At 46.6% G+C, this 27,712-nt stretch overlaps 2 protein-coding genes across 3 annotated transcripts in view; one reads left to right on the plus strand and one right to left on the minus strand.

Annotated features, from left to right (window-relative positions):
* The window catches only part of NOL6 (nucleolar protein 6), an 89,087-nt gene extending 73,563 nt beyond the window's left edge, over nt 1-15,524 (minus strand). For both annotated transcript variants that reach the window (XM_039349537.1, XM_039349538.1), the window contains exons 1-5: nt 15,397-15,524; nt 11,697-11,924; nt 10,765-10,881; nt 4,620-4,799; nt 969-1,137 (exon numbers count right to left, since the gene is read on the minus strand). In XM_039349537.1, coding sequence (XP_039205471.1) covers nt 969-1,137; nt 4,620-4,799; nt 10,765-10,881; nt 11,697-11,924; nt 15,397-15,504 — 802 coding nt within the window. In that variant the 5' untranslated portion in view covers nt 15,505-15,524. The remainder of the gene's footprint in view (nt 1-968; nt 1,138-4,619; nt 4,800-10,764; nt 10,882-11,696; nt 11,925-15,396) is intronic.
* A 4,247-nt stretch (nt 15,525-19,771) lies between these two features.
* The window catches only part of UBE2R2 (ubiquitin conjugating enzyme E2 R2), a 66,536-nt gene continuing 58,595 nt past the window's right edge, over nt 19,772-27,712 (plus strand). Inside the window, exon 1 of the mRNA XM_039349539.1 lies at nt 19,772-20,386. Coding sequence (XP_039205473.1) covers nt 20,210-20,386 — 177 coding nt within the window. The 5' untranslated portion in view covers nt 19,772-20,209. The remainder of the gene's footprint in view (nt 20,387-27,712) is intronic.

The raw sequence follows: 27,712 nt of genomic DNA on the forward strand, positions 1-27,712 counted from the left end.
TGGATGGATGGGTCGGAAGGAAGGAGACAAGAAGGAAGAGTCGGAAGGGAGGGGAAGAAAGGGAGAAAGGGAAGGAGGGAAGAAACGAACGAAGGAGTCAGGAAGGGAGAAGGGAAAGGAGGGGAGGGAAGGGAGGGAGTCAGAGGGAAGGGAGAGAGTCAGAGGGGAAGGGAGGGAGGGGGGAAGGAAAGGAGGGAAGGAGAGCAGGAAGGAAGAAGGGAAAGGAAGGAGGGAAGGAGGGAAGGAAGGAGACAAGAAGGAAGAGAGAGTCAAAAGGGAATGGGACAGGAAGGGAGAAGGGAAAGGAGGGGAGGCAAGGAGGGGGAGGGAAAGAAGGAGACAAGAAGGAAGAGAGAGTCAGAAGGGAAGAAAGGAACGAAGGAGTCAGGAAGGGAGAAGGGAAAGGAGGGGAGGGAAGGAAGGAGACAAGAAAGAAGAGAGAGTCAGAGGGGAAGGGAGGGAGGGGGGAAGGAAAGGAGGGAAGGAGAGGAAGGAAGAAGGGAAAGGAGGGGAGGGAAGGAGGGAAGGGAGGGAGTCAGAGGGAAGGGAGAGAGTCAGAGGGGAAGGGAGGGAGGGGGGAAGGAAAGGAGGGAAGGAGAGCAGGAAGGAAGAAGGAAAAGGAAGGAGGGAAGGAGGGAAAGAAGGAGACAAGAAAGAAGAGAGAGTCAGAAGGGAAGGGAAGGGAAAGGAAAGGAAGAAGGAAGGAAGGAAGGAAGGAAGGAAGGAAGGAAGGAAGGAAGGAAGGAAGGAAGGAAGGAAGGAAGGAAGGAAGGAAAGGGAAGGGAAGGGAAGGAAGTCCAAACAAGTCCTGGAAGAAGAGGACAGCAAACGTCTCCTCTAAATCTACCAGGAGAGCTGCCTGATTCCTCCGCTCAACAGCTCTTTCGCTTCCTCAGTTTTAGCAACAAGTGCGCAAAATGCTTTGCCCTCCCCACACACCCACACATGCACACCCACCACCCCCTTACCTTGTGGCTGGAGGAGCAGAAGGGGCTTCAAATGATTGCCGTTCGCGTAGGCAAAGGCCACACTCCCAAAGTGGTTCCTCTCGGCCAGGTGCTGGGCCAGGTGGGCCAGGTAGAGGGCCCTCTTGCGGTGGTAGCGCTGGTTGAGGTTGTCCTTCTCTTGGAAAACTTCCTAAGACAAAAACCACGTTACGGTTCGGGTAGTCCTCGACTTACAACAGCTCATTTAGTGACCATTCGAAGTGACAACGGCACTGAGAAAAGAAGCATTTTTCACACTTAACGACCACCGTGGCATGCCGTGGTCACGTGATCCAGATTCAGACGCTTGGCAACTGACTCACATTTATGACGGTCGCAGCGTCCCGGGATCATGTGATCCTCTTTTTGCGACCTTCCGACAAGCAGAGTCAAATGGGGAAGCCAGATTCACCGAACAACCCTGTTCCTCACTTAGCAGCTGCAGGGATTCACTGTGGCAAGAAAGGTCGTAAAAGGGAACAGAATTTGCAGGACAAAATGTCTCGCTTGGCAACCAAAAATTTGGGCTCCATTGCGGTCGTAAATTGAGGACCACCTGTACTGTTAAGCCACCCAGAGCTGCTTTGAAAAGGGAGATGGGTGTCATATACATTAAATAAATGGATTAAAATATGCCCTTGATGGATGCAGCTTGTATTAATAGAATAGAATAGAATAGAATAGAATAGAATAGAATAGAATAGAATAGAATAGAATAGAATAGAATAGAATAGAATAGAATAGAATATGGAATGGAATATAGCTGTGGTGGAGAACCTATGGCACGCGTGCCACAGGTGGCACGCAGAGCCCTCTCTGTGAGCACGCGCGCTGTTGCCCCAGGCCTTCAGTTGGGTTTTATAAAACTTTTTTCTTTAGGCCTCCGTCACCATGTGCAAAGAAAAAAAAAAAGGTTAAATCAATCAATTTTAACTTCTAGCCGGGAAAAAAAATCTCGCAAAGTTGGAATTGATTGATTGAACCCACCCAGTCTGCCATTACCATCGCAGCCATGCCCACCCAACGGGCTACACTCACCCAATGGGCCACGCCCACCCAGCACCCGACAATACATAAGTGGGTTTTGGGTTGCACTTTGGGCACTTGGTCTCTAAAAGGGTTCGCCATCACTGGAATATAGAATGAAATGGAATAGAATAGAATAGAGAATGGAATAGAATAGAGAATGGAATGGAATGGAACAGAACAGAACAGAATATGGAATGGAATATGGAATGCAATAGAATAGAGAATGGAATGGAAGAATAGAATAGTAGAATAGAATAGAATGGAATGGAAGGGAATGGAATATGGAATGGAATAGAGAATGGTATGGAATGGAATGGAAGAACAGAACAGAATAGAACAGAACAGAATATGGAATGGAAATGGAATGGAATAGAGAATGGAATAGAACAGAGAATGGAATGGAATAGAGAATGGAATGGAATGGAATGAAATGGAATAGAATAGAATAGAATAGAGAATGGAATGGAATGGAATAGAATAGAATAGAATAGAATAGAGAATGGGATGGAATAGAATACAGAATGGAATGGAATAGAGAATAGAATAGAACAGAATAGAAACAGGAATGGAATAGGAACAGGAATCGAATAGGAATCGAACAGAATAGAGCTGGAAGGGACCTTGGAGGTCTTCTAGTCCAGCCCCCTGCTCAAGCAGGAGAACCTATACCATCTCAGGCAGGTGAATGTCTAGCTTTAGTCTCTTCTTAAAAACCTCCAGCGATCGAGCGACCACGATTTCTGGGGGCAAGCTGTCCCACTCGTTGATCGTCCTCCCTGTCAGGAACGCATTCCATCACCACCAAAGGTTGCTCAAAGAGAAGGGAGTCTCTCTCCCCAGAGAATCAGCAGGCATCAGGGGCTTTTGCTTGAAGGCAGAGGTGGCTCTGGGGGGGGGGGGTGTCTAACTTTTCACTGGTAGCCCCCCCCAACTCTGCAACAACATTCCTGAGACCCCTTCAATGCCGCCGTTCTTGCCATTTTCATTCTCCCAAAACTATAGCTAGTCCTCGGCTTACGACCTCGATCCGAGACCAGCCTTCCTGTTCCTAAGTGAGACATTGGTTAAGTGAATTTTGCCCCACTTTACGACCTTTGTTGCCACAGCTTGTTGCCCGGGATGCTGCGACCGTCATAAATAGGAACCGGTTGCCAAGCAGCCAAATTTTGATCACATGACCACGGGGATGCTGCAACGGCCCTAAGTCCCTTTTTTCCCAATGATGTTGTTAACTGAACAGTCACTAAGCAAGCTGTTTGAATTAATGAATTAATTCAGCTGGCTAAGTTCCACTGTTTCAATGTTTTGCCCGCTGAAATAATTCGTCCTGGTATGTGTTTTATGAAACATCTTGCTTGAATTATACATTTTAATTATGTGTATCAGTTCTATCGATATTTCTCGACCTCAGCCACTTTTAAGACCCATGGAGCTAAATTCCCAGAATTCTCCAGCCGGTATGCTGATCTTTCCAAACAAGGGCTCACAAGAAGAGCACAGCACAGCCACAACCAACTTCAGGAGGTGTGTGAACGCGCTGGAGTGTTTCATTGCTGGATCTTGGGAAGACTTAGGAGCATAGCAAGGAAAATAAAAGACCAATGAGCCTGAAACAGCTCTTTATGTCCTAAGTGTTCTCCCAGTGTTACTGTCCTTTTATTATCAGTTTGGTCTAGGGGAGAAGGCACCAAACTGAAAAGCAAGAGAGTTCTAGTATACACCTTGGCATCAAAGGCAGTTGAGTGACTCAGGGCCAATCACCAGGAGACGGTGAATTCTAGTCCCAGCTGGGCATCAAAGGAAGCTGGGTGACTTTGGGCCAATCACCAGCAGATAGTGAGTTCTAGCACTGTCTTAGGCATCAAAGGCAGCTGGGTGACTTTGGGCCAATAAGCAGGAGTTGGTGAGTTCTAGTCCCAGCTTGGCATCAAAGGCAGCTGGGTGATTTTGGGCCAATCACCAGGAGATGGTGAGTTCTAGCACTGTCTTAGGCATCAAAGGCAGCTGGGTGACTTTGGGCCAATCACCAGGAGATGGTGAGTTCTAGTCCCAACTTGGCATCAAAGGCAGCTGGGTGACTTTGGGCCAATCACCAGAAGATGGTGAGTTCTAGCACTGTCTTAGGCATCAAAGGAAGCTGGGTGACTATGGGCCGATCACCAGGAGATGGTGAGTTCTAGCACTCTCTTAGGCATCAAAGGCAGCTGGTTGACTTTGGGCCAATCATCAGGAGATGGTGAGTTCTAGTCCCAGCTTGGCATCAAAGGCAGCTGGTTGACTTTGGGCCAATCACCAGGAGATGGTGAGTTCTAGCACTCTCTTAGGCACCAAAGGCAGCTGGGTGACTTTGGGCCAATCATCAAGAGATGGTGAGTTCTAGTCCCAATTTAGACATGAAGGCGGGGCTGGATAACTTTGGGCCAGTCTCTCTCTCTCTCTCTCTCTCTCTCTCTCTCTCTCTCTCTCTCTCTCTCCCTCTTTCTCTCTCAACCTAACCCACCTCACAGGGTTGTTGTGATGGGGAAAATAGGAGGAGGAAGGAGTTATGTTCGTAAAATAAAGTAAATTAAAAGGGAGCCTCCATTTCTGCCCGGGCCCGCTCACCTTGGGCATGGTCACTGCAACGTCCACATTCACCTCCGGCTTGATACAGGTGCCCAGCAGGTAACTTCCCACCACCTTTACCTCTGCTGGGGGCAGAAAATGGAACTTGCCCTTCACCTTGAAAGGAACCTGCAGGATAGGGACCTTCACTCCCTTGGGGAGCCACGACTGGTCAGTGATCTGAAAGAAAAGAAGGTGGCGCAGCAGTTAGAGTGCAGTACTGCAGGCCACTTTAGCTGACTGTGTTCAGCAGGTCAGTGGTTCAAATCTCACCGGCTCAAGGTTGACTCAGCCTTCCATCCTTCCGGGGTAGGTAAAATGAGGACCCAGATTGTTGGGGGCAATGTAAATATATATATATATATACATTGCCTACTGGTGTACACCGCTTAGAGAGTGCTTGCACTTAAAGCGGTATATAAGTCTCATAAATAAATAAATAAATAAATAAATTCACCCTTTGATCCCCGAATCAGGCTGAGGTTCAGGGGGCCCAAACCAAAGAACCCCAGAAACTCAGAAAATACAAGCAGTCCTCAACTTACGACCACAACTGAGCCCCAAATTTCTGCTGCTAAGCAAGACAGTGGTTGAGTTTTGCTCCGTTTTACTATCTGTTTTTGCCGAGTTAAATCCCTGCACTGGTTAAGCTAGGAACACGGTCGTTAAATGAATCAGACCTCCCCATTGACTTTGTTTGTCAGAAACTCACTACAGGGGATCACACGACCCCGGGACACTGCAACCGTCATAAACAGGAATCAGTTGCAAGCATCAGAATTTGGCAGGGAGGCTGCAATGGTCATTAAGCGTGAAAAACAGTCATAGGTCACTTCTTTCATTGCAGCTTCAAACGGTCACTAAATATGAACTGCTGTAAGTTGAGGACTGCTTGTGCTGGTTTGGGGATCCTCCTTTTGATCCCACAATAGGAAGGTCCATGCTAAGTCAAAGGAAGCTGTATTTCTATTCAGGCATTCAAAATTCAATATATTATCGCAATGAGATTGGAGACCCCTCACCCCAACTGTACCAGACCTAGGAAGAGTGTGGCGTGTCCTGCACCCTCACCTGTCCAAATTAGTACAAAATGTTCTTCTAAGAGGGGATTTTATATTGTCAATTACAGCAGGGCTTTTCAATCAGTGGCACGGGTACCACCTGTGGTACATTGGCACCTGGCAGGTGGTACGTGACCATCCTAGAAAAGTGGTAGCGGGGGAGGGAAATGAGCTGAACTAGTGGCAGCATCGCACAAGCCTGAGCGAGAGATGGCTGGAGCTGCAGGGCTGTTAGGGCTCAACGGAAACGCCAGGATCAGTGCCAGGCTCCAGCTGGAGCTCGGCGCTGATCCTGGTGCTTCTGCTGAGCCCTGAAGAAGCACCAATCAGCTGGAGCTCGGCGCTGATCCTGGCGCTTCCGCTGAGCCCAGAAGAAGCGCCGATCAGCTGGAATGTTGCAGCATCTCCAGGGTCTTGTGATTTACATTCAGATGCTTGGCAACTGATTCATATTTATGATAGTCACAGTGTCCCAGGGTCATGTGAAGTGACCAAAACCTTTTGCAACCACCCAGCAGATGGGAGGGGGATAAAAACCAAACACCCCCCACCCCTGCTTCCAATCCTCAACAGAAATGCTCACAACAATGAAAACCTCGGACAGAAGGAAGAGCGCGGCCGGGTGGGCAGGCAGGTGTCTTGCTCAGCTGTGGCTTGGGGGGCACTTTTTTCAGTGCCACTGTAATTTCAAACAGTCACTAAGCAAATTGTTGTAAGTCGAGGACTACTTGTACTATATCACTTTTTTCCTCTTTTTTTTGGGTCATCAAGTTTTTGACACCTTGCTAGGCGACTGGTGGTACTCGGATGTTGCCATATAAGAGCCGAGGTGGCGCAGCAGTTAGGGTGCAGTACTGCAGGCCACTTTAGCTGACTGTGTTCAGCAGGTCAGCGGTTCAAATCTCACCGGCTCAAGGTTGACTCAGCCTTCCATCCTTCCGGGGTAGGTGAAATGAGGACCCAGATTGTTGGGGGCAATGTAAATATATATATACATTGCTTACTGGTGTACACCGCTTAGAGAGTGCTTGCACTTAAAGCGGTATATAAGTCTCATAAATAAATAAATAAATAAATAAATAAATAAATAAATAAATAAATAAATAAATAAATAAAATATCCTAAAAGTGGCACAATGGGTGAAAAGGTTGAAAAACCCTGAATTAGAGGGTTAAAAGGAGATGTTGAGATAAGGGGAATTTTGGTTATTGGATTCAAAACAGTCGGAAATTAGTGGAAAATAAGAATTTGATTTGTTTAATATTGAAAAATTAGACTTAAAAGGGAAATGAAAATTATCAGGAATGTTTGATTTATTGATTAACTCAGGCAATATATATAATGTCTTTGATCTATCTAAGGGGATATCCTATTATTAAGTAGATGATTTATTATGGTGGGAGTTTTAGAAAATAGAAGAAGATTATATTTAAATAGGTAAAATGTGTTTTTTGGATATTATGAAATGAGATAAGGGAAAGTTTGGTTACCCAAAGCTTGAAAATAATGGATATTAAAGGTTAATTGGAATATTGATGAGAAATTAAAAATTAGGTAAAAATTAATAACAGGATATGGAATGTTTTATAAAGACTAATTAAGATATGGATAAGCTAAAAAAATGTATCGATAAATGTAATAATGATGTTTTCATTGAGTTGATACAACTAGAAATGTACTAGCTTGAACATGACATAGTAAATGTTAAGGGGAAAAGAGAAGAAATATTTGATGATGTAACCCAAGATTTGTACTAAAGATTTTGTTATTGAATTATTGATTAACCCCGCCACCACATTGCTTTTTAAATATTCAAATGTAAAATTGGAAAACCAATAAAATATTACAAAAAAAATGTTCTTAAGGGTGCACAAGCATCTTTAACACATAACACCAAATCAATCTCCATTATGCTATCCTATTTCTGAGGACCTTGAACAAAAGCTGAGGAAGCCACTAATCTAGTATTAATGCCACTCTACAACGCCTTGGTAAGGCCACGCGTAGAATACTGCATCCAGTTTTGCTCGCCACGATGTAAAAAAGATGCTGAGGCTCTAGAAAGAGTACAGAGAAGAGCAACAAAGATGATTAGGGGACTGGAGGCTAAAACATATAAGGAATGGTTGCTGGAATTGGATATGTCTAGTTTAACGAAGAAAAGGACAAGGGGGGACATGATAGCAGTATTCCAATATCTCAGGGGCTGCCATAAAGAAGAGGGAATCAAGCTATTTTCCAAAGCACCTGAAGGCAGGACAAGAAGCAACGGATGGAAACTAATCAAGGAGAGAAGCAACCTAGAACTAAGGAGAAACTTCCTGACAGTTAGAACAATTAACCAGTGGAACAACCTGCCTCCAGAAGCAGTGAATGCTCCAACACTGGAAGTTTTTAAGAAGAGACTGGACAGCCATTTGTCTGAAATGGTGTAGGGTTTCCTGCCTGAGCAGGGGGCTGGACTAGATGACCTCCAACGTCCCTTCCAACTTTACTATTATTATTGTTATTATTACTATTATTATTATATTATTAGTGTTACTTGCCAAATCCACTCGAAAAGCGACCCCCCTTACATCTGACCCCTATTCTGTCCTAATGATAGATTGGAAGGGATCTTGGAGATCATCTAGTCTAACCTTCTGCCCAAAGCAGGAGACCTCATGCCACCCTTTTCTTGAAAACCTCTGGTGCAGTGATGGCGAACCTTTTAGAGACCGAGTGCCCAAACTGCAACCCAAAACCCACTTATTTATCGCCGGGTGCCAGGTGGCCATGGCCCATTGGGTGGGCGTGGCTGTGGTGGTCATGGCAGACTGGGTGGGTGTGGCCAAGGTAGGCATGGTCACTTCAATATTGCTCGTGGGGAGGGACGCCTGTGGGGGCCGGGCAGAGTTGGGGGAGATCCAGGGGGTTTCTGGCAGGTGGGGCAGTGGGCAGGAGGCTCGTTCTGCGGGGTGAGACGAGGTAAGGCGAGGCAGGACGGGGGTGCCGTTGTCGCAGTGCAAGGTGACTCGGGCCGGGGCGGCTGCTGCCTGACACCATCGATCTCTGCACACAGAGGCCAGCGAGCGCATGGGGGCCAACAGTGTCCGTCAGCAGCCACAGCTGGCCAGTCCCTCGACCGGTGCACTCTGGGGCTCCGCAGCCCATCACCAGGAGTTCAGAGAAGCCGCCTCTGAGCTGGACGGCGGGCCAACAGCTGAGAAGGCGGTGCAGTGCATCATGCCTGGGAAAAGGAGAGCATGTGAGGCCAGAAGGGATGGGACGGGGGGAGGGAAACCAGCCGTGCTAGGATGCATCCGGCCACGTGGGACCTTGGCAAGTTAGCAGGCAGCTGGTTGAAGAGGGACGGTTGCCATCTCTGGGGCATGGTGTGCATGCCCACAGAGAGGGCTCTGAGTGCCACCTCTGGCACGCGCGCCATAGGTTCGCCACCATTGGTCTAGTGTTTGGCTTCGCAAACTAGTCCCTCTTCAGTGAAAAATGAGCACCATCTGGTCCTTAATTGTATGGGATTTCCTTTGTTCTTGAAATCTGAGGAACCATAGAATCATAGGAGTAGAAGAGATCTTAGAGGTCTTCTAATCCAACCTCCTGCCCAAGGCAGGAGTTGTCATCCCTTCCTTGTCCAGCCTTGACCTGAAAACCTCCAGTGATGGAGCACCCAGAACTTCTGGAGGCCAGCTGTTCCACTGGTTAATGGCTCTCACTGGTGGGAAGTTTCTCCTTAATTCCAGGATGCTTCTCTCCTTGATTAGTTTCCACCCACTGCTTCTTGTCTTGCCTTCTGGTGCTTTGGAGAGCAGGTTGATCCCCCTCTCTTCTTTGTGGCAGCCCCTCAAGTACTAGAAAACAGTTATCGTGTCCTCCCTAATCCTTCTCTTTGTTAGGCCAAACATACCTAATTCCCTTAGACCAGCGGTAGGCAACCTTGGCTCTTTTATGACTCGTGGACTAACTCCCAGAATTCCTGAGCTAGCCATGCTGAGGGGAAAGGGAAAGGTTTCCAAGCTGAGCCATGCTGGCTCAGGAATTCTGGGAGTTGAAGTCCACGAGTCATAAAAGAGCCAAGGTTGCCTACCCCTGGCCTAGTCTATTAAGCTATTAAGCCTGACAGGAGTAGATTATCTAAACTGGTAGGCCTAGTCCACGGGTAGGCAGACTTGGCTCTTTTATGACTCGTGGACTTCAACTCCCAGAATTCCTGAGCCAGCCACGCTGAGGGGAAAGGGACGAGGTTTCCAAGCTGAGCCATGCTGGCTCAGGAATTCTGGGAGTTGAAGTCTACGAGTCATAAAAGAGCCAAGGCTGCCTACCCCTGCCTTAGACGTTTGTCATATGTTTTAGTCTCCAGACTCCTAATCATCTTTACTGCTCTTCTCTGCCCTCTTTCTTGGGTCTCAACATCTCCACAGCAAGCATGACAGCCTCCCCTAACCCACTACCTTCCTGATAAATTGGAACTTCATATTTCAGTGTTCCTCCTGGGAATCCCTTGGCTGTGTAGGCAAGCAACCCCAAGGGATCCCAAATCTGGATCTCAAGAAACAAGAGCAAGGGCTAATAAGAGCCACAAGGTTAAACTCACTTCCTAGAAAGGAAGACCCACTGAGTACAGTGGCTTCCTAGGAAATATGTCTCAGGATGTCCCAAAGGTTCTTTTTCCAAAAGGCAACTGGGATTTTCTTGGGTTTTTTTTTCCTTGAAAATGTTTTGCTTCTTATCCAAGACGCTTCTTCAGTTCTGACTGAAGGACTTGGAACTGAAAAAGCTTCTTGGATGAGAAGTGAAATGTTCCCAAGGAAAAAATTAAGAAAGTCCCGTTGCCTTTTGGAGGGAAAAAAAAAACACCTTTGGGATAACCATGTCCTGGATCAGGGGTCTTCAAACTTGGCCACGTTAAGACTTGTGGACTTCCAACTCCCAGAATTCCTCAGCCAGCCCTGGCTGGCTGAAGAATTCTGGGAGTTGAAGTCCACAAGTCTTAAAGTGGCCAAGTTTGAAGATCCTTGTCCTGGATGGTTGAGAATCTTCACAGACATATCTCAAGATGTTATCAACAGTGCAGATTTGAAGCATACGTCTCTCGCCGGAAGCTCAGGGACGTTCCTGAGCATGGCGCTGATTTCGTGAAGGAAGGCATCGATCCTCTGCTTCTTCTTCTCCTTGAGGGTCACCTCTTTCAACAGTTCCTCGATCTGCAGAAGGGGAAAAAATGGAACAGAGGTGGGTCATAAGCAGGAAGGCTAAAGTATTCAGGATCTTCCTTTGCTAATAGGAATCGCCCTTTCATTTCCCCCAGCCAAGTTTGCTTCAACCACCAAGCTGCTAGGAGCAAGGAATCAGAGTTACTCATAAATTAGATATTAAGATGGTAAGCAACATTATTGTCCTGCAGCTATACAGGTAGTCCTCGACTTACGACTTAGTTCATTTAGTAACCATTCGAAGTTACAACAGCACTGAAAAAAGTGACTTAGGACCGTTTTGCACACTTACAACCGTGGTCATGGGATCAGAATTCAGACACTTGGCAACTGGCATGTACTTACGACTGTTGCGGCAACTGGCATGTACTTATGACTGTTGCAGTGTCCCGGAGTCATGTGATCCCCTTTTGCCACTTTCTGACAAGCAAAGTCAACGGGGTAGCCAGATTCACTTAACAACCGCATTACTAACTTAACGACTGCAGGGATTCACTTAACAACTGTGGCAAGAAAGGTCGTAAAACGGGACAAAACTCACTTCACAACTGTCTTGCCTAGCCACAGAAATTTGGGGGGGGGGGGTTATTTTATTTATTTATTTTAGCGTACAGCAAGAATGTTAAAAATGCCCTTCACCGTGACCATCTCAACGAGCAAGTAAGAGACTATTCTATTTACGAATTCCAAGGTAGCGTATTTGTAGAGGCAATACACGACTGTGGTGAGGAAGTTTGTGGCTCCAGAAGGATTCCAAGCTAGGCCCCCGCTTGACTCCTCCTCCCAATCTCCCAACCCAAACTGACCTGCAGGCGCAGAAGGTTGGAATGGAACAGGTTCTCCGTCTCCTTGAGGTGGCTCAGTTCTTCGTTGGTGGGCACCTTGTAGAGCTCGCTTTTGCCCAACTTCACCGGCTGCAAGAGGCCTTCAGAGGAGGAAGCCCGTTTCTTGCCCCTCGGCTTCTCTCTCTTATGGATGCCATTTTGGTTCCCTTCCTTCTCCGGACCTTTACTTCCCTCATCACTTTCAGACATCTGCAGGTAGAAGAAGGAGGGAGGAGGGAGGGAGGAGGAGAAAAGAAGAAGAGGAGGAGGAAGAGGGAGGAGGGAAGAGGGAGGGAGGGAGGGAGGAGGAGGAGGGAATTACTCACCTAAATAAGGCTACTGATTCTAGAACAGCCATGCTGGCTCAGGAATTCTGGGAGTTGAAGTCCCCAGGTCATAAAAAGGCCATACTTCCCCAACCCTGTGCTAAGTGGTCTGTTTTCCCACAGTGGTCACAAAAGAGGCAAAAACCCATTTCTCATTTGTTCTGGATCTTATTTTCCCTCTTGGTTTAGCGTTTTTCAACCTTGCCAACTATAAGAGGTGTGGACTTCAACTCCCAAAATTTCCCAGTCAGCCATGCTGGCTTGGGAATTCTGGGAGTTGAAGTCCACATCTCTCAAAAGTTGTTGAGGAACACTGCTCTAGGATATAAGCAATGCTTTAGAGATCACAATAGATGGGTTCAGCCAGCCCAGGATGCCCAAACTAAGTAGAGCCCATGATGGTTTAATGTGATGTGTGAACCCAAAGAGAACAGCAAACTCTGTGGAACAACACAGGATCTGGAAACTCAAGATATTTTCGTTGCCGGCTTTAAATTTCACAGTGACACTTTGAAATTCAAGAACAGGTCAACCAATACTTCCTTCACAAGCTTTTAAACTGTGTTTATTTATTCCCCTCCTTCATGAGGTTTTAAGCTTTGCTTACTTATCCATTCTCCTTTTTTGTGAGGTTTTTTGAACTTTATTTATTTATCCTCCTTCTCCATGAGGATGTGAGCTGTATTTATTGTTTCTCTTCCTTCATGAGCTTTTTAAACTTTTCTTTATAAGATTTGTATGGCGATATATCAGCAGTCCCTAACCTTTCTAACACCAAGAAAAATTGTCTTCCGCAAACCGGGGGTGGGGGTGGGTGGGAGAGAGAATGCATGCATGAAACTTTGCTTGCTCAGCCCGGTTTCTAACAGGCTGTGGACCGGTACCGGTCAGGGGCCCAGGGGTTGTGGACCCCTGCAACACATCTTTGAGAAAGGATATCTAGAGAAAAGGAGGACCAGGGGTGACATAATAGCAGTTTTCCAATATTTGAGAGACTGTCAACATTCTCCAAAGCACCAGAAGGCAAGACAAAGAAACAATGGATGGAAACTGATCAAGGAGAGAAGCAACCTGGAATTAAGAAGAAACTTCCTAACAGTGAGGACAATTAACTAATGCAGTGATGGTGAACCTTTTAGAGACTGAGTGCCCAAACCGCAACCCAAAACCCACTTATTTATTGCAAAGTGCCAGGGCCGCATCAGCATTGTGGTGCCATCAGGGGAGGCTCCTCTGGCATGTAAAAATCGGGGGCACAAAAATGGGCCACCATACTGCAAGATGCAAAAATGGCAGCCACCGCACCGCAGGGTGCAGATACAAGGTGCTGCACCACATAAGAACGGGGCAGAGCTAGTGAGTATCATGCAGGCACTATCCCCGCCCCATTTGCAGTGTGTCGATGTTCACAGCCCCATGTGCACATGCATGCATGTAAAATACTTCTCCCTCCCTTTTTTTCCATTCCGCCATTCGAAAGGTTGGTGACCTCTACTCTACCACCTCTACTTGAGCTTGCTAATTGGACGCTTCGCCTCCTTTGTGCTGGGCGGTGCTCCTGCTCCGGGTGGCGGAGGTGGCCTGATGGACCTGCTGCTGGCAGCAGTGGCGCGCGTGCCAACAGAGATGGCTCTGAGTGCCACCTCTGGCACACGTGCCATAGGTTTGCCACCACTGAACTAGTGGCACAGCTCACTTTCAGAAGCTGTGGGTGCTCTGTCACTGGAGGTCTTCAAGAAGAGATTGAACCTCCACTTGTCTGACTAGACTCTCCTGCTTGAGCAGGAGGGTTGGACTAGAAGACCTCCAAGGTCCCTTCCAACTCTGTTATTATGTTAATCAGTGGAATGTCTTCCTTTTAGAAGTTGTGGGTGCTCCATCACTGGCGTTTTTAGGAAAAAACTGAACAACCACCTATCTGAAAGGGTATAGGATCTCCTGCTTGAGTAGAGGGTTGGACTAGAAGACCTTTAAGATCCCTTCCAGCTGTATTCTGATTAAATAGTACCCTGCTCACAATAGTTATACAGGTAGTCCATGACTTACAGCTTTTCATTTAGTGTCCATTCGCAGTTACAACAGCAATGAAAAAAGGGGCTTACGGCTGATTTTCACTTACAACTGTTGCAGCCTCCCCATGGGTCACGTAACCAAAATTCAGACGCTTGGCAACTGGCTCATATTTATGATGGTTGCAGCGTCCCGGGGTCATGTGATTTCCCCTCTTTTGTGATCTTCTGACAAGCAAAGTCAACGGGGAAGCCAGATTCACTTAATAACCGAAGTGATTCACTTAACTGTGGCAAGTAAGGTCACATAATGAGGCAAAACTCACTTAACTGTCTCGCTTAGCAACAGAAATTTTAAGGCTCAATTGAAATCGTAAGTCAAGGTCTACCTGTAACTGCCCACTCTTTTTGTAGCATTCTTTAACTACTACGATATTTTGTCCGATTTCAGCCCCCCCCCCCGGTTAATTTATTTATTAAATTTCTGTGTCGCCCATCTCATACAGGACGACTCTGGGTAGCTGACATATTGTAGAAACAAGTAAAGAATAGTTAAAGGATTAAGAACAGGAGGCTGAACTAAATGACCTCCAAGGTCCCCCTGTTCTGTTCTAAAAGATTAAACTTAAATAAGATCCATCCTTGGTTCTCACTTGAATGAGACCGCCAGGAATCCCAGATTTGCAGGAAACAATGAAGCATCCTGAAACAAGACTGCGGGACAGGAGAGGCAAGTCCCGGTCCATCTGCAGCCATGAGACCTCACAGTGGCTTTGGGCCCACCAGCTACTCCACGAGTGCTCGAGCAGGGGGCTGGACTAGAAGATCTCCAAGGTCCCTTCCAGCATTATTTTGATTGAAACTACTGCGTTCCTGCGTGGCCTGAGCTGCTGAAAGAAGCGGGACGCAGCCTAAATCAATTATATTTTGCAGGAAATATATTAGGGGTAGTGATGGGGAGGAAGCTTCTGTCCCCCCCCCTAAAAAAAGCAGCCACACCCGAAAGGATGGGATGCCGAGATGCATCAATAAATAAAAGAATAACAAGAGTTGGAAGGGACGCTCGAGGTCTTCTAGTCCAACCCTACAGTTCAAACAGATCAAGCTACGACCAAGATGGGCCAGGATGTGACTGCCTCCGTGTGCGTGTGTCTCACACACGCGCGCACACACCGCCCAAACCTTGAAACAGGACCCGGACTACAATTCCCATCGCCCTTGACATCCCTTCGTGGATGATGGGAGTTGTGGTCCGGTGAGGAGACAGGCGAAACTCCCCGAGAGCCCCACGGTATTGCGTCCCCCCGATCTTTTTCCCTACCCCACTCCGCTCGGTCGCAAACCCACCTTCCGCCGACCGGCTCCCACAGCCATGCGGGTGGCGTTTGGCAAAATCACGTGGAGCCAACAGAGCCACACATAGAGGTTCTTCCGACTTCCGGTGTACAAGCCCATCACTCTCGGCCTCCGATAGGTTAGCGTCGTGTAGCCCCGCCCATCTTACCGTTTGGTGGAGAGCGCAGGAAGTTTGCCGAAACGACCTTTTGAGTTATCGCTGGTAGAAGTCTAGAAGTAGGAAAATGAAGAGAGGTTCAACCTCACTCTCTTTCTCTCTGGAGATGTGACTTCCGGGTTCCGTTTCACAACTTCTCTTGTTTAGAGGTAATCCTCAACTGGCCCTTGATTTAGTGACCATTCAAAGTTGTAACAGCCATGAAAAAAGCGACTTGTGACCGTTTTTCACGCTTACGACCGTTGCAGCATTCCCCACGCTCACGGGATCAAAATTCAGATACTTGGCAACTGACTCAGATTTATGACGGCTGCAGTGTCCGAGGGGTCATGTGATCCCCTTTTGTGACCTTCCCACAAGCAAAGTCAATGGGGAAGCCAGCTTTGCTTAACAACAGTGTGACTAACTTAACAACTGCAGTGATTCATTTAACAACTGCGGCAGGAAAGGTCGCAAAATGGGGCAAAACTCACTTAAATGTTTCACTTAGCAATAGAAATCTTGGGGTCGGTTCTGGTCGTAACTCAAGGACAACCTGGGCATTTTTGGAAGAGGGATGACCGTTTCCGAGTATCGGGCTTTGATGCGTCTTACATCAGTGCATGCAAAACCCACGGAAAACAAATGTGAAGGTTGCAATCCTGGAGGTTTCTAAGAAGAGACTGGATTGAAATGGCATATAGGGCAGGGGTCTTCAAACTAGCGGACTAGGAAACTTTCAAGGTCCCCTCTAAATCTGATATTACATGTCCTATGTTCTGGTGGGAGGTAGTTATGGGATAATTCTAAAGTTTGCATAAAATGCTTTGAAAAGGCAGAAAATTGGAATCATGGATTTATTTATTTGTTAGGCTTTATGCGGTTCTAATCATCTATTCTTGGCATGATCCTAACTAAAGGGTGTGTTTCCCACATTATAATGAGTTTTCAGGTTATTATACTTCAACCCTACCCCTATACCTATGCCTATCCCTACACCTATCTTTACCCCTACCCCTAACTCTACACCTACCCAAACTCTACTCCTATATCTATGCCTATCCCCACCCCTACTCCTATTCTTACCCTATCCCTAATCCTACCCTACCCCTAACTTTAGCCCTATCCTGGCTGAGGAATTCTGGGAGTTGAAGTCCACAAGTCATAAAAGGGCAAGGGCTTTGCTCTTTGGGACAATTACCAGGAGTCAGTGAGTTCTAGTTCCACTTTAGGCAGGAACCTTGACTGGCTGAATAAGAAATATGAAATAAAAATAAATAAATTGTAGAGCTTCATTTTCTTTCTTTCCTTGGTGGTCTTCCTACTAAATACCAGTTTCTCTGATAACCAGCAGATGTCACCCTTGGCCTGCTCAGCTCAGTCCTGATTTTGCTTTAAGAAGCAGAATTGTTTGCAGGTGTCCCACAATCGCAACCCCAGTCTTTTTCACACCCAGGGCTTTATCACAGTATTGGAAAAAAAAAAAAAAAACACTTGACTTTTTTTGACACTATCCCACAAGTGCCGGAACCTCCTGTCCCCATTCGTAGGCCTCTTTGACCAATTCCTTAATTACAAGAAACCATAGTTTGTTTAACTGTAGTTTATTGGATAAACCACAATTACAGAAAGCCAGTTTGTTTAGCTATTGTTTATTGGATAAACCACAATTACGGGAAGCTATGGTTTGCTTAGCTGTAATTTATTAGATAAGCCACAATTACAGAAAGCTATAGATTGCTTAGCTGTAGTTTACTGGAGAAACCACAATTATCAGAAGATATAGTTCTTTTAGCTATAGTTTATTGGATAAACCACAGTATAAGAAGCCATAATTTGTTTAGCTATAGTTTATTAGATAATCCACTAACCTAAACCAACACCAAGCATATTTCCATGACCAGAGAACCTGATATGTCAACCAAAGTCTCTTACTCAATGTGCACCAAATTACTATAATTACTTGAAGTAAGATAAATTTGAATTTAAGATCAGTGTCCCAAAGGAAATTTGCCTAGGAAATTTTAGGTATTCTCAGGAAATCCAACTTTATCATCACATTTTATTACATATATACACAAACAGGGAATTTACATTTCACCTAAAAATTAAAGTTTTCCAGCATTTTATTATCTGATTGTAAATAAGAGTAAATTGCACTGTTTTTAAAAGCCTGTATGTCTTTATTAAGATATAAACAAATATAAAGATTGAGAACCCTAATCCATACTGTATAAATTATAGAATAAATGAAAAACTGTGATAAATTTTATCCATACTGCTAGAAATCTGTTCAGATTAAGAAATTTAACAAACTCAGAAGTTAAGGTTTTAACTAAAGATAAACCTTGATTTTGATTCTGGAACAAATCCGCAAAAAAAATCATAATAGAAATGTCCTGTTTTAAAGGTAATCCCTCCCCCTCAAAACAAAAAAAAAGGGAAACAAATTGCCAAAATTGGTTAAAAGTTTTTTTTAAAGTTCACTTTGAACTTTGCGTGTATGTGTAGAAACAAATTCTGAATTAATTAAAATATTTGTAAAGCTTTTTCCAAGTCAAGCTCATCAGCAGAAAACTAGAAGTGGGTGGCTGATCTCTTCATCCTCAACTTACAACTAATTACAACGCTCATGGAGCCCAAAATTCTGGTTCAAATTCATGCTGGGTGTAAGTCGAGGCCTCCACCCGACTGACCTGATTTTATAACCGGTTTTTTTATGTGTATGTGACAGTTGTTAAGGAAGTGCCGCAGTCAAAAAATGAACCCTGTGGTCGCAAAGCAAGTCAATGTATCCCTATGGGTGCTTTTTTGGTGGGAACCACTTGAAAAAGACCAAAGTCTTAAAAAGTCATAAATTGCAGTCATATGATGACGGAATGCTGCAACAGGTCGTAAAACTGATTACCAACACAATCGTGTGACATGGAAGGGAATGTCAACCGTCAGAACTCTGGACCCGGGTCATAAGTACATACTGGGGGTTCCTTCATAACTTCAAAAGATTAAATGAGGACTACCTGTGAATTTGTGTCACAATTAAAATAGGGGTGAGAGTCACATTCTGTCTGCTTTATGCTGTTTTGGGGTCCCATTCCCCAATGAGAGCATTGCAAAATTTTCCCGGTTTTTGCAAACAAGCAGTTTTCTATTTTTTAAAAATTAATTGGGGGATTTTCTTATTTGACTATCAGTTTTCATATCTTTACAACCTTCATAAAAAACAGTTTCCCTCGTTTGGTTCATTCTGCCAAGGCTTGCCATGGAGGTATAGCTGTGTTTTTTTTTCAATCTTGGCAACTTTATGTGGACTTTTAACTCCCATAATTCCCCAGTCAGCACAGAATTCTGGGCGTTGCAGTCCACATATCTTAAAGTTGCCAAGGTTGAAAAAGACTGGGTTATACTGTACTGGTCAAGAAAACCCACTGAGCCATAACCAGGCCTCAACTTGGTTTATGGTGGTTTAACCATGGCTTATATGTGGTTACATCAAAGCTTAGCCTAATTGTGGTTTACACATGATTTGGCCCAATGCATTAATGTGATCCAAGGGGGCTGCTTCACATTATTGCATAAACCAGAACATAAACCATGTTCTATGGCAGTTGTGTGACTTATCTATACGAGCGCTTGTCTACCTTTACATGTACAATTATATATTGTGACAATTATATCATTGATCCATTGCCTACGTTTTATTGCATCTTTTAGGGCAATTTCCCGCCTTCATTACTGCAAAAGATTTTGAAAATAACGCCCAACAAACCAATTAGCACCCCAAAATGACCCTTTTTTTCTTGAAAACGCACCATTTCAGACAAACCGCCCCCCCTTTCAATGGCTTAATGGTTCCGTCCATTTAAGAGACGCTTAAACGCCTTCCCACCACACAAGAAAACACAGACGGAAACCAGCCCATCCCTGAAGAAGGCTGAGTACTTTTAACAACTGTGACCAATGGCCGAACGCTTCCTTCCCTTAGGGCGTGTACCATGGAGCCAGCCAATGATATTACGCGAAAAGGCAGGATTAGACTAAACATTGGACGAGAGAGCGCTTGAGAGAGAGCGAGCGAGCGTGATGGGCGGTTCAGCCCAGCCAATCAGAAGCGCTGGCAATCGGCCCAATAAAGCCGCCTCTCACGTAACCGGGGGCGTTGCCAAGGCCGCCTCTGACGTAACCGAGAGCGTGGCCAAAGCCTCCTCTGCGTGCGCGTGCGCGGAGAGGCGGCCGGCCGGCCTGCGCCGCCTGCCAGGGAGGCGGAAGCGGCGGCGGCGGCGGCCGCGGGAGGGTGGAGCCTACCGGGCGGAGCGTGCGCGCTCACGTCTGCGCGCGAGCGGCGTCGCCGTCACAAAAGGAAGCGGCGGCGGCGGCGGCGGCGGCGGCGTTGAGGGCGCCGCCGGTGGGAAGCAAAGCGGGCCCGGGGTGCGCGACTGCCTCGCTCGGTGGCGCAGGCCGCGCTCGTTGCCTTTCCCCCTCCCCGCCCCTTCTCGGGCCCCGCGGCGCCGGTGGGCTCGCCCAGGGCCGCCCCGCACGGAGCAGGAGGATCGCGGCGGCGGCGGCGGGCGGGCCGGGCGGCCTAGCCCGGCCTGGCCCGCCGCGGCCCGTCCCGTCCCGTCCTGAGCGGCGCCCGCCTCGCCGTCCCCCGCCGCCTCGTCCTCCGCCATGGCGCAGCAGCAGGTGAGCAGCTCACAGAAGGCGCTGATGCTGGAGCTGAAGGGGCTGCAGGAGGAGCCGGTGGAGGGCTTCCGCATCACTCTGGTCGACGAGTCCGACCTGTACAACTGGGAGGTGGCCATCTTCGGGCCGCCCAACACGCTCTACGAGGGCGGCTACTTCAAGGTGAGAGGCTCCGCCCCCCAGGCCGGCCCCGCCCCCACCGGGGGGGGGCACGCGCGCGGGCCTGGCACGGGAGGGGGGCGGTTGGGGGAGGGGAGAGACGCCCTCCTTGGAGGGGCACCCCCGGGCGGGAGGACTCCTCCCCACTCTGGGGAGGGGGCTCCCTGCCGGGGAGGGGGTTCTCTGGATGCCGCCCCCTCAGACGAGGGCTTGGCACCCCACTTTCTCATGAGCGTCCCCCCCCGCTTTTCGTGAGGGAGGGTCTTTCTGGCTTGGCACCCCACTTTTCATGGGGGTCTTCCTGTTTTTCACAAGTTTGTGAGGGGAAAGACTCTCCCCGGAAGGGGGTCCGCCCCCCCAGAGGCTCCTTACGGGGGGGGGGAGCTGCGTGACTTGAAGCGGCTTCTCTGCACAACCCCCCATGGGCTTTGCACCCTGCTTTTTCATGAGGGTCTCCCCATTTTTCATGACAGTCTCCCCAGGTTTGCACCCCGCTGTCTAATGAGACACCTCCCCCCTCCCGCTTTTCGTAAGGGAGGGTGTCTCTGGCACCCCACTTTTCATGAGAGTCTCCCTGCTTTGGTCTCCCTAGTTTGGCACCCCACTTTACATGGTCCCCCTGCTGTGGCTTTTTAAGTGAGGTCTCCCTGCCTTTCCACCCCACTTTTCATGGCAGTCTCCCCGCTTTGGCACCCCTCTTTTTCATGAGGGTCTGCCCGTTTTTCTGGGTGTGTGCCCCCCTTTGGGGGTCTCCCTAGGTTTGAGCCCCCTTTTCAAGGAGAGTCTCCCCTCTTTCCAAGAGTGCCTTCCTGGGTTTGCAGCCTGCTTTTCACGTTTGACATCCCACTTTTTAAGGAGGGTCTCCCTAGTTTTGCTCCTCACTTTTCATGGCGGTCTCCCCGCTTTGGCACCCGGCTTTAGATGAAGGTCTCCTCAATTTTTTTCATGAGGGCCTCTCTGGGTTTGCACCCTTTTTTCTAATGAGGGCCCCCCCCGCTTTTCGTGCGGGAGGCACCCCACTTTTCATGGTGGTCACCCCACTTTGGCACCCTGTTTTTCATGAAGGGCCTTCCCCACTTTGCAGCCCATTTTTAATGAGGGTCTCCCCTCTTCATGAGGGACACTCTGGTTTGGCACCCCATTTTTCATGGCGGTCTCCCCACTTTGGCTCCCCGTTTTTGATGAGGGATTGCCTGCTTAGCATCCCGCTTTTTCAGCGGGTCTTCCCTCTTTTCATGAGGGCCCCCCCTGGTTTTGCACCCCAGTTTTCATAGTAGTCTCCCTGCTTTGACATCTTGTTTTAATAAAGGCTTCCTTGCTTTTCATGAGGGTCTCCCTGCTTTTTTGCGCCCTGCTTTTCTTGGGGGGGTCTCCTCACTTTGGCACCCTGGTTTTCATGCGGCCTGCTCCGCTTCTGTACCCTGCTTTTTATGTGGGTCTCCCCTCTTTTTGCACCCCACATTTCATGACTGTTTCCCTGCTTTGGCCCCTCACTTTAATGAGGGTCTTCCTGCATTCAGGGGCGCCTTTTCTTCTTGCTTTGTTCCTCAGAGACTCCCTTCTCTTCCCCCCCCCCAACCCATGCATTTTAATGAGAGGGGAGGGGCTGTGTCTGGTCCTCTTAGCTCCCCCCCCAATTTCCCCCCTTCTCCTGAGGCCACCTGGGGAAAACCGGGCAACTGGGGAGGGTTGGAGCCCAGCCCTTCAGAGCCCCCCCCCTTCCTGCTTTTCAGGGCCTTTGCTTTGCTTTTCTCCCCCTGCATTTCTGGCTGGCTGGTATTTTGCATGGAAAGAGAACCAAATTCTTAATTTAATCTTCTGTATTATTTTTTTTTTAAACCTTTTTATCCACTGTGCAATCCTCCCAGGGCTGTTCTAGCAGTGTTATATAGGTGGCATATAAATTTAATAAATAAAAATAAAACCAGCTCCAGTTCTCTTCCCCTCCACCTCCAGCCCCGGGGAGACAAAAGGATGGAATCCTCCCTGCCTTTGGTTGAAAGGAACCCAAACTGGAGGATTATCTAGATAGGATCCAAATCCAAATTACTTGTAAGGCTGCCCAGAATCGCTTTATATGTGTGAGAGAAAGTTTATCTCACGTATTATTTCACATTTTATACGTGAGATGAGCCGCATATAAATGTAATAAAAAATAAATATGTAAAAATCAGAATGCTGTTGGGAGGACGGGCACTGGGAATGCAGAATGCACCCTTCTCATGTAAAGAAGTAGCTTGCTTTAGGAACCAAAAATGGACAGATATTTCTCTTTGTGCTTGCCTGGAGCATTTTGGATCTTGAAAAGGATCCTTCACGGAACACTCACCTAATTTGTGTGTCCAATAAATAATAATGGACATTTCTAATCTGAATTTGCATTGGAGGAGGGACTGAATGCCTCATGTTTTAGGAGCATATGTGAATGATTTAATTCAAGGGTTGTGAACTATGGCCCTTTGACTTGTGGACTTCAACTCCCAAAATTCCTGGCTGGCTCAGGAATTCTGGGAGTTGAAGTCCACAAGTCATCAACGGGGCCATAGTTCCCCGCCTCTGGTTTTAATTCTTTTGAATGGAAAGACCTTCCAAATCAAGAGCAACTGGTAGGAGGAAACTGGGAAAAAAAAGAAAGTTAAAAAGCAGTGACCGTGTGATCAGAGCCCTGCCCCTATTTTTATGAGGGTCACCCCATTTTTTTTTTTAATCTCCAGATGTTTAGGTGGTCTTGCTTTTAACATTTGTCAATCTGGGCAGCTTATCTGGCGGTGCACTGCCTGCATTTTAGGCAGGTGGGTTAACTTTCAATGTAAAATGTTAGGAAAATGAATGCTTTTTTTTTTAAATCCTAGGGTTTTAAAAGTGTGGAGGCAAAATAATTTTGCCATGCACTGATTTCATTTGGAGAGGGAAGGTGTTGAATGCAGTATTTGCAGTGAAATTGTAAATAAATGAACTTTTAGAATGTGCTTTGCAAATTCTGGCAAAATACCTTGATACCCCATTAAGTGAAAAATACCCTTACTAGTTGAAGATTATTTTTAAGTATTTTATACATATGTGTGTATTGTCATATGCAAGGTTATAGTGGTCCTTTGTGGGGATGGTTTTGATGAATAGTTGGTTGGATTTTGCCTGCTTTATGAATATATTTTAAAGCAGGACTTGTGGACGTCAACTCCCAGAATTCCCCAGCCAGCATGGGGAAGCCTGGGAGTTGAAGTCCACAAGGCTTAAAGTTGCCAAGACTGGACACTCCATTTGAAGCCCTTCATGGGAGGCCAGTGGCTGTTCTGAAAGCACAGGGACCTCAAACAGTTATTAAAATATATCTTGCAATATCCTCCCTCTAACTGCTATCTTAAGTAAATACGTTTGAGACTGAACTCATAAGTTATAAGGTGTCGTTTTCTTGTTACTCAATTATACTTGCTTCATTTTCAGTGTAGCTAAGTACTGGCTGATAGCTATACTGTAAAAACTTGGGCTGGGTTTAATATTAGAGCCCTATCGTGAATCGCAGAATTGATTTGTCACTGGCTATAGGACTACAACTGGCTGATTTAATGTGAGTTTTACAAGCTGACATCGGTGTTTCTCCTTATTCAAAGCACTTAAAAGTAACGCCAGAAGATAATAAACTAGGATTGTCATGGCCACGCCACACTAGGGTGTGGGTGAAATGAGCAGACAGGGGAACTGAGAATCAGGGTTTCAGAGGATAGGGCTAAACAAACTCAAAAGGTAGGCTGCAGTATATTTGCAGCCTATGACTTTTTCGCTCAACGTCACAGCAGTCAGTGTCCAAGAAATTCCATGAAACCATAAACCTCTCTCGCACATCTCCTGTGGAGATGCCAGCGGGACGTTTTTCAACCCACAGGGGAGCAGTAGTTATCCTAAAATGGTTGTAAACATAAGACGAGGCATGCTGGCCTGAACCCCTTGGAGAGAGAACCCATAAACATGAAAAACAGCTTTTTAAAAAGTCAGCATCGTGTCCTGAATATGAAATTTCGCGTATTGGTAGAAAGCAAACAGGATTGAAATGCCTACTCCAGATCATCTACTGCCATATTATGGGGAGGCAGATTAGGAACGTAATTGTTCAGCTGGGTGAAACCCAGGTCCACCAAGGCAGGTATCTTTCAACGACAGGCAGCTGAATGCATGCAGGACAGGGTGGGGAATGACCATGGTGATTTTTCCAGAGCACCTGGTCTCCAGAAAGTTGTTGCTTCTACCTGGGCAACAAAATTCCATTTAACTCTGTGCTCAGAACCATAGGGGGTGATTTTCTTCAGTCCTTCTAAAAATAAAAATAAAAAGGAAATGTACTCTGGAGACCATCACTGCAACTATTGGACCTGATGCAAATAAAATGCTGAGTGCACTAATTCACACAGTAATTGTAGCTGCCTAGGAAATTAGGGACTTAACTGAAATTTTCTGGAAGGTTTTTAAAAGCTGGGTGATGTTACCTAGTTAGGGTCTGCAAGAAAACCACCAAGCTCAGAGAGCTTCAAGGACCCCAGGGCCGTCGTCCTCCTCCTCACTACAGATCCCACTCTTTTCTAGCACTTATGATGTTATTTAGTTGGATAATGAAACATCTGCAAGAAAAACACCAAGCTCAGAGAGCACCAAGGGGTTTCTCATTTCAAACTTGAGCTACAAATATTCTCCTTTATTGATGGGTAAAGCCCACGAAATGGAGCCATGCAATGAACCAGCATAAAGAACATATACAGTAAATCTGTTACTTTGATAAAGAGCGAGCAGTTAAAGCCAAATGGAGCACAGGATCTTTCCTAGAAAAAAATATGCAGCAGGAAATCTGGTCGCATCTTTCTGGCTTTTCACACGTGCGGTTCCAAAACTTAGAAGGCCCTCGTGGCCTCTGAGGATCCCTGCATCCTTTGAAGATTTTTCTGACCCGTTTTTGAACATTTCTCCATTATTCTCCCGTATGAATTATTTTTTTAACAGAGGAAAACTTTTTTTTTTCTTCACGGGTTGCCTTTCGCTGCCACGGTCAAGTTTTTGGGTTTCATAATCAACAGAGGGGGGGGGGAAGTGGCCATTCTGGAATCAATAGCTCAGACGCATTAGGTTCGGTAGCTTTTTGAAGATGAGAGACATGTACACTGACACTAATGCTATGATTTAAGAGGATTATTTTTACAGCGTTTCAGGAAATGTATCCATCAGCCTGATCTGTGTCCCAGACCTGTAGGAAAAAATGGCCTACTGTATACTGCTTTTTTTATCCTGGGGCAATAGAATGTGAGCGCCCGATAAAACCAGTTTTATCGGGCTTCAGACCAGCAATCAAGTAAACAATACCCCAATCAAGAAACTGCCAAAGGGCCATCAGTAAACAGCCCAATCAAAGAATCCCTAAGACACCAGGATATAAACTGACAGCAAACAGCACTCCTTACTAGCACTGAGGATGTTACTTAGAAAGGTCTGCAACAAAAACAAGCAGACAATCCAGGCAGTTTTCGATTTATAAACCACAAGAGACCCTAAAATTTCTGTTGTTTCGTGGGATAGTTGTTCAGTGAGTTTTGCCTCAATTTTACAACCATTCTTGCCATAGTTGCTAAGTGAATCACTGTAGCTGCTAATAATAATAATAATAAAGTTGGAAGGGACCTTGGAGGTCATCGAGTCCAACCCCTGCTCATTAGTGACAGGGTTCTTAAGTGAAGCTGGCTGCCGGGTTGACCTTGCTTGTCAGAAGGTCGCAAAAGGGGATCACGTGACCCCGGGACACTGTGACCATCACAAGTATGAACCAGTTGCCAAGTGTCTCAAGTTTGGTCATGCGACCATGGGGGATGCTGCAGTGGTCGTAAGTGTGAAACATGGTCACCAGACGCTTTTTCGGTACTGTTGTAACTTCAAATGGCCGCTCAAGAAATGATTATAAGTCGAGGACTACCTGCAGTGACATTTGGGGTGCCATTTTCAACCATAAACTGGGTAGCAGTAAAGTCTCTGTGTTTTGTACGCCCCCTGTTCTTATTCTAATCAATTTTTGAGCCAAGCTTAACTTAGATCCGTGGTGGCGAACGTATGGCACGCGTGCCACAGGTGGCACGCAGAGCCCTCTCTGTGAGCACGCGCGCCGTCGCCCCAGTCCTAGGCCTTCAGCTGGGTTTTATAAAACCTTTTCGCTTTAGGCCTCCGTTGCCATGTGCAAAAAAAAATAAAAAAGAATTTCAATGTCTCGCGGGGGGAAAAAAGATCTCGCAAAGTTGGAATTGATTGATTGAACTTTTTAGGCCCACCCAGTCTGTTGCAGCCACGCCCACCCAATGGGCTACGCCCACCCAGCACCTGATGATACATAAGTGGGTTTTGGGTTGCAGTTTGGGCACTCGGTCTCTAAAAGGTTCGCCATCACTGACCTAGATGATCAAATTCAGCCACCTTAGGAATGGGCTACTGGAAAGAAGCCGATGAAAGAATTTAGAGTTCGCCATAGAGTTAACTGTGGCTCATCTTAAGGGCACTGTCTCTTCTTTGGCAACCTTGAAGGAAAAAAGAGAAGCTCAGAGGCTGTAGGGATTACGTGCCTTTTCCCAAATAGATCTGTGGATGGCCACTACCACCTACAGCATTTCCAAAGATTAACACGGGGCGACACGGCTATTCTTTGGCACAAGGAATGCTCGTAGGCTCTCAGCGTAGCTTGTTTTGGGTCTTAGCAGGTTTTTACTGTCACTTTGTTTTCTATTAACTTGCTGGGAAAGCAAAGTCTCAAAATAAAAGGTTAGGATGACATTACGCAACGAACAATTTCGACGTGTCCATGCAAAGTAGAAATCAAGGATGGTTGTGGCCTTCTAACGTTGACACAGGTAGTCCTCGACTTATGACTACAATTGAGCCCCAGGTTTCTTGTTGCTAAGCGAGATAGTTGAGTTCTCTCCATTTTTATGATCTCTCTCGCCCCAGTTGTGAAGTGAATTGGTGCCGGCGTTAAGTTAGTAACTCGGTCGTTAAGTGAATCTGGCTTCCCCATTGACTTTGCCTGTTACATGACCCTGGGACACAGCAGCCGTCGTAAATATGAACCAGTTGCCAAGCGTCTGAATGTAAATCATGTGACCACAGGGATGCTGCAATGGTCATAAGTATGAGAAATGGTCATAAGTCCCTTTTTTCAGTGCCGTTGTAACTTTGAATGGTCCTCAAATGAACTGTTGTAAGTCGAGGATTACTGGTAGTTAAAACTGAGGAGGTCTGTTTTAAATGGATTTGACACCTGGATACCCAAGAATTCTGGTAGTTGAAGTCCACAAGCTTGGAGACTTC

The sequence above is a fragment of the Crotalus tigris genome, unplaced genomic scaffold (genome assembly GCF_016545835.1).
Source record: "Crotalus tigris isolate CLP2741 ecotype Arizona unplaced genomic scaffold, ASM1654583v1 scf7180000018292.409768, whole genome shotgun sequence".
NCBI lineage: Eukaryota > Metazoa > Chordata > Lepidosauria > Squamata > Viperidae > Crotalus > Crotalus tigris.